General features: G+C 27.5%; 1 protein-coding gene across 1 annotated transcript; it reads right to left on the reverse strand.

Annotated features, from left to right (window-relative positions):
• Nucleotides 1–242: 242 nt before the first annotated feature.
• On the reverse strand, nucleotides 243–2,176 carry LOC133703234 (putative pentatricopeptide repeat-containing protein At3g15200). Its single transcript, XM_062127694.1, has one exon. It carries the CDS (start codon nucleotides 2,035–2,037, stop codon nucleotides 400–402), a length of 1,638 nt encoding a protein of 545 aa, XP_061983678.1. The 5' UTR covers nucleotides 2,038–2,176; the 3' UTR covers nucleotides 243–399.
• Nucleotides 2,177–13,917: the final 11,741 nt, after the last annotated feature.

Genomic DNA, 13,917 nt, shown 5'->3' on the forward strand with positions numbered 1-13,917 from the left:
CTTGCATGGGTGCTTATGAGGATTCATGTTTTGTTCTTTTAGCATCGGTCAAGAATTCATATCTTTGTTATATAATGAAGATATTTGCTTTGTTTCTTTTCTTTTTTCATGCATGGGTGTTTGTGAAAATATTTGTTATTTTTTAGTATCAGCTAGGTATTCACTTCCTTCTTCTTTTTCAGAAAATGAGTTCACCTTCTTAAGGAATGCGCAGGGATTCACTTCCTTCAAAATTCAAGAGCTTTTGCAGTCTAAAATTCAACTTTTTTGTGATTGTAGTTCTAATTTCATCATTATCCATGACGCAAAACAAGATAGACAATTAGCATATGGCACTACAAAATCCTTAAACACAAGCAGAGCTCACCGTCCTCAAGAATTCAGTCTCATGACACAACTTTAAAATTGAACCGAATTGACTTTTTTCTTCGTATTTCTTTCATGAGAAGACCTTGGCGATTGATCATTATTCTTTGCACTTTTTTCCCCTTCTTCTGCTTCTTTCTGTTTCCTCGTATTCATGGAATTGCACAATATCTGAGTCCTGGGCTCTGGCACCATTCCCTTATTTTCCATCTCACCAAAATAACGCAACGCATCCTCAACCCTTCCCTTCTCATAGAGCCAGTGTATCATAATAGTGTAGGATCGCCGATCCAGTCCCAGCCCATTTTTCTCCATCTCCTCCCAAGTATATCTTACTTTTTCCTCAGAATCCCAATCCGCATGCAATTTCAATAACAAATTATATGTATCGTTATTCATCTTGCATCCAATTATCTTCATCCTCTCCAGAACACCAGCAACTTCCTCAGGTTTCTTCAATGACTTAAGCAGGTAATTGAAAGTTATCTCATCGGGCATACAACTGCCTTTCTTCTCCTGCATTTCATCCAAAAGCTCATACACCTTCTCCATCCTCCCAATCTTGCACATATGCTTGATAAGAGAGTTGTAGGTCGCTACATTGGGTAGGCAACCTCGCTCTTTCATTCCCTCAAAAACAGCCACAGCTTCAGGAACCCTCTTCTTGAAGCAAAGTGCATCAATCACACAATTACAAATCACCACATCTGGCTTGCATTGCATCTCCCACATTGCCTCATACAACTTCATTGCCGTCCCTAATTTTCCCTTGTTCGTCAACGCCTTTATAAAAGTTCCATAAGTAAACACATCCGGCTTGCATTTCGAGGCAATTATATCTTTCCAAAACCTCTTTGCCTCTCGTACATTTCCCAGCACACACCACCCATTTAGAACAATATTCATAGTCTTTATATCGACACCAAACTCATGCCCCTTGCTATGCAGCAAAGTTTCCGCTACATCTACATGTTTATACCTACACAAATACATCAAAAGCTTTTGGAAAGAAACCAGATCAAGTTCTAGACCCAACTCTCTCCTCTTATTAAAGGCCCCGATTGCCTCTTCCACCATATGTGCACCGGCATATCTATTAACCAAAACCCTATATGTGTCCTCGTCAACAAATCCCTCTCTTTTAGACATTTCGTCGAGCACCAGTGTGAGTTCTTCAAACTTTCTCATTCTACCAAGAATATCAAGAATCTCATTGTAAACACAAGAGCTAAGTGAAATTGTACCTTCTTTAGAAACCCAATTAAAGAATATATAAGCTGGTTTCCAATCAGAGCGGTGCCTCTTTAGTACCTTTAAAACTAAGTCTTGTGTCATTGTGGAGCAGCACAGGTCAAGAGCGAGCTCAATCTTCCTCACTGGGCTGTCTCTATATTTCTTGAGGGTGTTTTGTACTCTAATTGCTAGTTCACTATCAGGGTCTTGCTGTTTTTCAGCGAGTGAGTGAGAGTTTTCAAGCGAGTGAATAGAGCGAGAAGTTTTTGATTGAAAGATGGAATTTTGAAAGTGATTTTGAGTATTCTGGAATTGAAGATTGTGAGTGTAGTAGACAAGGGTTTTTGTGGGTTTTATTGGGAATTCAAATTTGAATTTCCGGTGGATGTTTCGCCGGCAAAAGATTTTCAACGATCGGAATACGAGAGGCATTGTCATGTTTTTAGTTGATCGGTTTATTTTGATGCAAGGAAATCATATTCTTAGAACATAAAAAAGAAAAAGCAAAATGACGAGGGCATGGGCATGGGCATGGGCATTTTCCTAGACTAGACTTGAGAGCGATTGCTACAGTTATTCGAGGTTAATTGGAGGTATGAACATAACAACAACTGTATGGTTTTTCTAGTACCACTTCTTGTACTTAAATTCTAAAAACATATCATTGATTATGTTTTCAGACGATTTTTTTATATATTTCTCATTAGTTACTTAATATATATATATATATATAGCTATTTATTGAACTTTTTATTTGCGCACTAGTGTGAAGTACTTTTCAAATTTTATTTTTAATGAAAGAAAAATTAATATGATCCTTCTTATATTTATTACACTTTGTATAAATCAATCACACTTTACATCACATTATTTATATAACTGATAATATTTTACATACTAAATTAGACATTTCTATATTAAGAGCTTGTTTGTTTTTTCATTTCAAAAATATTTTAAAAAAATAATTTTTTATTTAAAAATAATTTTATTTTGTATTTTCATATCATTTTGATATATTATTGTAAGAATAAATTTTAAAAAATAATGTTCTAAAACATATGATGTTCCGCCGCAATTTCTATTAAAATTTTGGTAGAATTTTCTCTACAACACGTGATTCTAAATAATCAACTTAAACTTGTTTCATATCTATACACAAACTAAATCCTTGATTCATCTTTCCTCCTTAATCGTGTAAACCGCATAAATCAATGTTTCCCAATCATTTCCATTCATTCAAACAACATTAAATAAAATAAGGTTATGTAATGCAATAATTTTAATACTTAACACTTCAATATAAAATTCAGCATAAACATTTATTATGCCTAGTTTATATGATCAAACAACGTCGAGTGAATCTACTCCTTTCATAATTGTGATGATCCTGAAACAAAATGCAACATTGAATACATTATCTAGGAAAATAATCAAGTAAATAGTTAAATACATTTAAGATAACAAATAAATTATTTTTTATTTTATAATCATCCTTATTTCCAGTACTTACATCAACTATCATAAAACAATTAATTCTTCAATTACTCAAGCCCACTAAACGGGGCCAATATTAATTCCAAATTAATATTTCTAATTATTTTTTTGAACATGATTCGATTAGAATATGTCAATAATAATGACTATCATTGATATCATTAGTTTTTCATTTCCGAGAATGACTAGCCAAGTTTAGTTAATGTCGATATCAATTATTATCATTGATATCATTAGACTCTCATATTTAAAAACAACTAATCAAGTTTAGCTAATGTTAATTTCAATGACTATCATTAATATCATTGATCTTTTAATTTTGAGAACAACTAATCAAGTTTAGGTAATTTCAACATTAATGTTCATCATTAATATCATTAGTCTCTCAATCCCGAAAATAAATAATCAAATTCAAGTAATGTCGATATCAATGACTCTCATTAATATCATTAGTTTCTCAATCTCAAGAACGACTAATCAAATTCAAGTAATGTCAACATCAATGACTCTTATTGATATCATTAGTCTTTCAATTCCAAGAATGACTAATCATATTCATAATTTATTAATTACTTATCCGCCAAATCTTTTACTTTATATTGTTATTTAATAAGATAAAAAAAAATTACATAAGTAGTTTTGACGGTGCATTAGTTAACTATGATAGAAGTTAAATGTCTATTTGTAGCACGTGATATCCCAACTCTTGATCTGGATAGTGGCTTGTTTATAATAGTATTCCCTGCCAATACAAGATAATTTCATCTTCATTAATTTTCTTTTTTCTTTTCAAAATATTTGAACCCCTACACAAAATTCACTAAGTAAAACCTTTCGATTATTTTCTGTAAACATATATCAATTTTCATTCTTTTGTTTTGTAATTCAATATAAATTGAACATAATTTTAAGTTCAAACCACATTTCCATGATGATTTCACACATATCTTACATAATTTCCTCCCTCTCTTTTTATGGTCCAATATGGCTGAAATATGCAATAAAAAAAACCATGAGTTTCCTTTTGTTTTTTATAAAGTTTTCTGTTCATCATTGTTAGGTATTAAAACCTATAATACAATTTATATGCCAATTTACAAAACTATTCTCCCCCTCCCATTATATATACTTGGTCGAACCTATGGCTAACATGGGAGGGAGGATTTTTCTTCATTTTGCCTCAAATTGATACTTTACTCATTATTTATTTACTCTAATATACATTTTTCAAACATTAATCTAGCCATGAAAACAATCAATCCCTCTAATTCAATTTTTTCATAATGCAAAAAAATACATAACCAATAAAATTCATGTTAAACTTTAAATTAAGCTTTGATTAGGGTTCCTTGTTTCTTAACCACAATTTCTTAAGAAGAAAATAGCAAGAAAACAAGTTTTTTTCTTCCCCTTTCTCTCCCTTTCTTTTCTTCTCCAAACCATCTCCTCTCAGGCAACCATTTCCATAGTTTTTCCTTCCCTTTCCTAGCTAAATCTCTTATAACCTTTTTTTTTATCTTTTATTTCAAGTGTTTGCTTAGGATTTTTAAAGAAAAAAAATAAACAAATTTGACAAACATCTTCCCTCTCTTTCTTCTCCTTAATGGTTGGTCACTCTTGGATTCTTTAAAAAGCCAAGAGTGTATTTATATCACCCATATACTATAATTTACAACTATGCCATTTTCTTTTAAATTCAAGTGTTTTTTTACTGGTTATCTTGTCTCATTAATGTTCTTAAAAATAAATCGCATTCAGAAGTTGTAATCCTTAAAACTTCATTTCTAAAATAATTATCATTGCCATATTTATTCTGTTGTCATTTTATTTAATTTTTATTTTAATCGGGGGGTTACACTTCTCCATTGAACTCTTCTTATTGACACAAAAATTTATCTTTATGTTCATAATATGGTTGGTCAAATACTTTCTCTCCTACCTCTTTTACATCTACTTTTTTCTGTTTTCTCAACATCCAAGAACTAAAACATAAAAAAATTAAATTTATGACCGAATTATAAATACCTTGAAAAACATAGCTAAATATGTAAGAAGTAAAACTTGAGGGATGAAATTGAGTTTTTTTTTTACTTTTGAATAGTATAAATGGAAAAAGTCTCTAATTTTTTTAATATTAATTTAATTTCTTGTTATTTTAATTTTTTTTTAAGGATAACTTCAGATTTAATTTTGTGAAATTGATCTTTGATTTAACATCAGAATATTCAATGTCATATTGGGTATGCAAGAGCACGCAAATCAAAGCAAATTTCAACACATGAATCCATGTTAACATGATTTGCAATGATGAAATTAAAAAAAAAATCAATGATCAAAGTAAAAAGGGGAAAAAACACATTCAAGTACCTCGAAGAAAAAAGTGGCTCTAAACAATAAAGTGAAGAAGAAAGTGTAAAAGGATGCACATAATAGATCAATAGTAAAAGCCCCATTTATTTTAGTTTTTCTTTATTACTAGATCATTGGTTTGAGCTATATTACGAGTCAGATAAAATTTTTCTATGATGTAAAAAAAAAATTCAGGCATTACTAATGATTTTTTTTAGTATGAAATTTTTTTTTAAATCATGTAAGGGTTGACCTGATGTGACCTAGTTAACTTGGTGAATCTAAAAGCAACCTAAACAACCAGTAAAAACATAATTTGACTCAAAACAATTCAAGACGATATTTGTTTTTTAATATTGAGATGACAACATATTGGATTGACCTCTAACCCGGGTCAACCTGTCAAAGTCATGATCCAGATCATGAGACCATGATAACCTTATATAAAACAAATCAAACAAATTATGAAGCATAATTACCAATTAACCCAATGTTGAAGAATAAAATTAAAAAAAATTCAATGAAAAAAAAACATAAAAAACCAATCTGAGTCAGCTCGGGCTAACCTGTCAAATCCATGACCTAGGTTATGAGACTGGAATAATCTCAATTAAAGTAAACCAAAATAATGATCTTAGTCAACTTAGGTTAACTTGTCAAACCCCCAACTTGAGTCAAGAAACTAGAATAACAATATAGAAATTATTGAGTTGATCTAAGCCCTCCAATAAATTAAATATTGAAAGATAAAATAAAAAAAATATTAAAAAATCAAAGAAACAAAGACATTATTGCAATGAATAATATTTTGTGAGATGACGCTATCTAATAAATCAAATGATAAAAGATAAAAGATAAAAAAAAATAAAAAGGTTTTAAAAAAACAAAAACAATAAAAAAAATATTATTGCAATGAATAGTATTTTGTAAGATGATGCACAATAAAAACACTTTCTCTTTTACTTTTTTGTTAATAATTATCATACTTATAATTATAATGAAACTTTGTAATGATGAAAAATAAACAAGTTTTGTAGTTATTTTTTCTTATCTTATTACATTCAAATTTTTGTATTCACATTAGTTTATGTTGTTATAATTATATTAACATTTTAACGTAACATAGGTTTATTAAGCCATCTAAGCTAGCAAGCTCAAGACAAGCCTTACCAAAGCCTAAATCTAACAAATTTTAAGTTTATTTGGTAATGTGATGTGTGGTATTTTTCAATTGAAAATATATTAAAATGATATTTTATATATATAAAAAAAATTATTATTGACACTAGTATATTGAAACTATAAAAAAAAACATTGAAAATCATCAATTTAAGTAAAAATAATTTAAAAAACATTTTGAAAAATATAAGTTATCATATCACCAAAATAGACACTACATAAATTGAGTTTGAGCTTTATGTTTTATATTCTGCATGAACACAAACTGATTTTAATTTTATTAAACTTTGACATCTAATTTTACTTATTTAGGCTTTAATTTTACGTATAATTTTTCTTATAGGGGATTGGAGCTGATTTGTTAAGATTAACATAAAAATTACAAAATTTATCTTTCTCTTAATCAAGATAATTTTTTTCTCAATTTTATGTTAGTGTATCGAATTATATTCTTCATATAGCCTAAATCTAGTTTTATTATTATTATTATTATTATTATTGGAGTTTGAAATGAAATTTTAAGTGCATTAGTTTTAGGATAATAATTCATTTTTAAGGAATAAAGTTTTTGGTGAAATAAGATTTTGAGCTGAGAATTTTGGGGAAAAAATATTGTTGTTGCTTGGTGCAATTTAATGTTAGGACCAATATGTATATCAACCTCATGTTTTATAATTCATATTAGTTTGTATATTCATGCTATAAAAAATTAAATATAAAAAAAATATCTCTAAGTCTTGAATAATTTTTTTAACATAGTTATTAAATCCAGAAATATAATTTTTTTTCAACAAGAGTATTTTTTATTGCAAAATAAAAAGTTAAAATACACGTTTAATAAAATAAATCAAGAATTATATGTGTCAATAAATAATAATAAATATGTTGATTTTAATCAAAAATTGAGTTAAAAAGCTAAGATAAAAATGCACGTAATATGGTATCTAATCTCATGTTCCATTTAACTTTTTAATTAATTTTATCTAATTATAAAGCAATGGTTTTTTTGTTCAAAATGTAATATATTTTAAATAAGCAGTTTGGTTATTCTAGAAAAATTAACTAAAATTTTAAAAATGGAAGTTATTCTAGTACTTTCTAAAAATATTATATCCATTTTTTACTTAGCTTTAAGTGGATTTAAATTTATTATTAAGAAAAAAATATTATTCTCTTTATAATAATTTTATTTTTTATGAATTTGGTGATTATACAAATGATTTGTATATACTTGATTTTGAGACTCTTTTATTCAATATAAACTATTAAAAAAATAGATTAAATAATCAATACTTCATATTTATAGCATTGTAAACTAAGTTATATTAATGAAACAAGAATCATTAAGTTATATAAAGAAAAATATTGTGATCATTTTGATTATGAATCTCATGAAACTTGTGAAACTTGTTAATCCAAAGGTATTTGTCTTAAAATATATTATCTTTCTCGAAAAAGAATTTATTATTAAAAGAAGTAATGAGAGGAAAATAGAACTTAAAAAAGTTTGAAAACCATAAATTGACATCCAAATTTAACCACAACCTAAGGTTATAACATTGAATGTTCAGTCTAAAACTCAAGAAATACAAGAACTCTATATACTTGGCAGGACACGTCATGTACCAATGAGATATCAACTTCTCGTGGAAGCTGATGATGATTAGTTGCTCATACATGATGAGTTTACCAACTATATTGAAGAAATATTTAATATTGATTCTGATAAATGGATTAAGTTCATGAAATATGAAATCGATTCCATATACATCAACCAAGTGTGGATTTTAGTTGATCCACTTAAAAAGGTAAAACTCATTGTATTAAATGAGTTTTTAAGATAGATTGATATGGAAGATAAGGCACAAACATATAAAACTAGACTAGTTACCACAAGTTATAGACATAAATAAAAGGTTGACTTTGATAAAACATTCTCATCGATAACTATATTAAAATCGATTAGGGTTTTTCTTGCTATAGATTCATAAAATGATTATAAAATTTATAAAATGAATGTCAAAATTGCATTTAAGAATAAGAATCTTCACAAAGATGTGTATATAACACAACTTGAAGGTTTTGAATCTAAAAAATTTACCAACAAAGTATGCAAATTATAAAAATTCATTTATGGATTTAACAAAGCTTCAATGAGTTGAGATATCTATTTTAATGAAATAATCAAACAGTTTAATGTGTGTTTAATATTATAGTATAAGTTACTTTTCAAAAATATTTTTCACTTAAAAATATATTAAAATAAATTTTTTTATTTCTTATTTTTTATATCAGTATATCAAAATTATTAAAATAATATTAATTTGATATATTTTTAAACTGAATACACTTTTAAAATGTATTCTAAAGTAGTTAGAGTCACATTTGTGAAAGAAAATAAAAAATGAGGGTGAGCATCAGGTGGTTATTAATAAATTTTTTTCTAATTGTTTGGTTCCAAGCAACTTAGTTTTATTTTAATCTTTTTATTATTTTATTATTTTTTATCTATTTTATATTTTGATTTCTTTTCAAAAATAAAATTCAATATCAACTCAAATTAGAAAAATTATTCAAATATTTTAAAATAAAATTTTGAAAACAAACATTGAAAATGATGAAAATAATACACGTGTTAATTTATTTATTTTTTGTGTTTTCTTGTTTTTTTTTGTTTCTTAAAATATATTTTGAAAAAAAAAGATTATGACAAAAAAAGAAGAAGCAAACATCTCATTACACTAGGGGTGATTATTTTCGGTTCGGTTTATTTTTTATAAAAAAAAATAACCAAAACCAGTTTTTTTTGAAAAAAAAACTGAAACCGGTTCAAACCGAATGATTTTGATTCGATTTGATTATTTTAGAGAAAAAACCGGTTCAAACCAGTTTAATTCGATTTTTCCAAATTTTTTCTATTTGGGTTCAGTTTTTTTAATTTTAAACTTATAAAATCAAACCGAACCAATCAATTTTTTTCACGATTTTTTTCTCTCCCTACATTACACTATTGCATTGGAGTCCATGTCTCCGGTTACCTTTAGTTGATTTGTAACCAGTGGCTTTTCAATTCCTTCTATAAGGAGGGATCATGAGTGCAAAAAAAAAAAAAAAAAAGCAGGACAGCTCATAAAAAACTGAAAGAAAATTGAAGAAAAATAGTGCAATACGCGTGGAGGGTGACTTGTCAGTTGTCATCCACAGAGAAAATTATTCCTGGAATCTGGACCGTTTCAATCAAAATCTAATAGGTGTCCAGATAGCAGACAGGAATTTTGTGGGCAAGAAAAGGTTTGGTTTTCCACACTTGTGTGTGTAAAGTTTAAGAGGCTGTTTGGCCCGTGTTTTTTTTTTTTTAATTTTTTATATTTTTCATCTTTTTTTAAAATAAAATTTAAAAATAAAAAAAATATTTTAATATTTTTCTAAATAAAAAAACACTTTCAAAAGGACCGATTCTCAAAGACACCAAACCGTATCTAAACGACAAGCCTTTGTCCTTGATAGCGGCTGCCTCTGGACACCTATTTTTATCCCCTCCATGAAAAACCAACACGTGTCCAAATCACAACTACCCATCCACCGTTAGATGTAACTGGACCGCTTCAAAAGCAAAACTAAGGATCTCAGCCCCACGCGACGAGTAGAAAGAGGATGCCGACAAGAAACACAAATGTTGGTTAGCTGCCGTCATCTAGTCTTAACTTATTTTTGCCGTTTTAGGGAACTAAGAGAACAAACTGAAGACAAACAAACAGACGGCGGCAGACATCACGCGTCACACGCAAAGCGAAGTATTTACCAAAACTATGCCGTCTTGACCGCCGTTCAAACGACGCCAACTACGCCCCTCTCTCTTTCTGTTTGGTGGGTATTTGATGCAAGACGCGTGTCCACGCAGTAAGCGTGCCACGTGATGCTTGTTTCCTAGTTATTCAAGAAGAGTATTAGGACAACTTGTTTACCTAAAAGTAGTTTTTTAAAAAAATATATTCTAAAAAAGTAAATTATTTTCTAATATTTAATAGTATAATAAAAAATAAGTTAAAAAATATTTTTTAGTGTCAAAAAAGTAAATTATTTTCTAATATTTGATAGTGTAATAAAAAATAAGTTAAAAAATATTTTTCAGTGTTTGGTTATGTCATTAAAAATAAGCTGGAAAATAACTTATTAATGTTTTATTTTTTTCAAGTTTATTAAAATAATGAGAAATAAATCTTACAAATTAAAAAGTTGAATGAGAATGAAATTAAAAAAATATATAATTTAATAAATTATCTCAAATAAAATAAATAATAATCAAAATAATAGAGATCAAATTTAAAAAATTAAAAAATTAAAAGATGAAGAAATTAAAATAATAATAATTAACATTTCATAAATTATTTCAAATAAAATAAGTAACAATCAAAAGAATGAGGATCAGATAAAAAAATTCAATTAAAAAATGATAAGAAAAAAACAAATAACAATTATAAAAGTCAGGACCAAAGTTATATAAAAATTAAATTGTAAGGGATAAAATTAAAAAATAAATATTCAAAACAAAATATATATAGCAATCAAAAGTTTGAAGACCACATTTGATATAATCAACAAATAATATGACATTTCTAATTTTTTCACAACTTCCGGAAAGTGTTTTCTACCCAAAATAAAAGAAAAACACTTTCTTGGAAACCAAGCCAAATTTTTCTTTGACTGGAAAGTGTTTTCCGTTGACCAACTTTTCTAATGGCAAACAAACACAAGAAAATTTAGAAAGTGGTTTCCCGGAAACCAATTTTCGAAAAACAAAAGTGAAACGGTTTTCATTTTATCTTTTGTTCAATTTTAATTTTAGCATGTCAATTTGTTCATTTTAAGTATGTTTGATGCATCACATAAAAAAAAAAGGAAGTAAGTTATGGAATTGCTTTAGATCCTATAAATCTATTAAATCGATATAAAATTTTGCTGAAAATCGAATCAATCTAAATAAATTGATTGATGATAAATATGTTACCTTGTAAGTAATGTTGTAACATGTATTTTTGTTATAATGAGTATATGACCTAAATATGTAATAGGAATATAAGATAAGAAAAAAAAATTAAACCATTAGATTAGTGAAATTGTTTATTAGAAATTAGATTAGTGATGGTAACAATTTTTCTTTTCTCATCGTTATAAACTTTTTAATTGTTGAAATGAGGAAAATAAAGTATTTTTTTTTACATGTTAATATCATGTTTTCAACTTTTATATCATTTAGAGCTCTAATGAAATTTCAATAGAGTTTATCTTTAATATAAATCTTTTTTAAGTTATCAACGCCTATATACATATTTATATTACAATCTCAATATTATTCAAATTTCACAAACTTTAAGAAATCTCACCAATCAAGAATAGAAGTCATCTATCCTTCTCAATTCTCCATTTAACAATTCATATACAATTATAGTATAAAATCATTTTACAACAAGTAACATCAATAAAATATATAAAACATTATGAACTGAATACATATAATATTAATATAATGAAATTAGAGTAGATTTAAATCTTATATTACAACCCAATAAAGAAAGATTAATAATTAAGTTACAAACATTCTTAATAAACTTATTATCACAATTATATTATAAAAGGTAATCAACGTATTCAAAATTTCATCATCATCACCTAACTAAAAAAAATGATAGGTAAGATCTATTGTTCTGTCCGAGTCAATGATAATCCTAAAAACAATATATGTTTATAACATTATAATATATTGCAACGGATACATATTAAACACATATATTAATTATATAAGCAAAAACCAATTTTGTCAACTTTTTGGTAAATACATCAAATATATGTTAAATTCTAATTTAGTACCATTCCTTTAATCTTATAGTTTCATCATAGTACTCATTTAACTATTGCAGTCACATTATATAAATTCTTATTCACAACTCATTTAATTCATGTCATGATATGTTTCTTCAAACACATCTCATTTGTACAATTATGTGTGTGTGTGTATATTTCATGACCATATCTGGTTCACACCATTGTTTCCATTTATAATGCGTATAAATTATGTCAATTTTTGTTTTACAATCATATTCATGCCCTTTTGATTTCCAAAATGTTCAATTTATTCTAATTAAATACTCAGGTTCATGTAATTTGTCATTTTAACTTTTTGAGCAATTAATTACATAGGTTGATTTTTCATAATCCATACTTATCATCACCAGGTTCCATCATTTCATTCTCTTTTTATATCACCCATGTTGTTATCTTTTACACTATATTTTACTATTTTCTAAAAGGATTTAAGGTTATACCTCGACTTATTATTTCCAATGGAAACTTTCCAAACTTTTGGTGGAGTTTCTCTCATAAAAAAACTCTATCCAAATGTTGTCCTACAGTTTCATGTACAAAACTTTTCATAAAATTCCAACATCATCATCACATGAGTAATCTTGTGTAACAATCCACAGTTTTAAAGCACATCTCAAATAATTCGCCGAACATAAATCATTGAAAATCCTAAAAAGTAATATTATTTTTATTTATCCACAATCATTCCAAACAAATTCATGGTTCAACCATCTCGGACCTTTGTTGTTATATCACTATTCAAGAATATAATTCAACAAAATATCTATATCATGCACTCAATGTCATGAATACAATTTACCACCTCTATTTAACAATTGGATTTCACCAAGTATTTTATTAACAGTCCAACAAGTCAGTCTTCCGTGTAATATTAACTCCACACAAGTCCATTTAAACCAAATTACATATTCCAATCATTAAATAAACTAATGTCACTAGCTCATTATCGGATAACTAATTCCCTAACATAGCCTATCACCGGACACTAGCTCCATTATCAAGTAACTAGTTCCTTAACATAGCTCATCACTTGACACTAACCCCATTAACAAGTAACTAGTTCCTTAACATAGCTCATTACCAAGCACTAACCCCATTACCAAGTAGCTAATTCCATAACATAGTTCATTACCGGACACCGTTCCCATTACCAAGTAACTAGTTTCTCAACATAAAAATTTCCATCGTTGTGGTCAAAGTAAAATTTTTTAACCCGACCCAATGATCGGATTGAGAGATATGATTGATACCGTAAAACTGGACTTGTAATTTTATGCCAAAAACTCCAAATTTTACATGCCATTTCCTTTACTTAAATCATCATGATTTTCAGTAAAAAAAGATTCTCAGATCTTTCACCACTTTCAGTAAAAAAAAAAAGGTGATTGTATGTAGGGCATATATCGGCGATCA

Source organism: Populus nigra, chromosome 9, assembly GCF_951802175.1.
Source record: "Populus nigra chromosome 9, ddPopNigr1.1, whole genome shotgun sequence".
In the NCBI taxonomy this organism is placed as follows: Eukaryota; Viridiplantae; Streptophyta; class Magnoliopsida; order Malpighiales; family Salicaceae; genus Populus; species Populus nigra.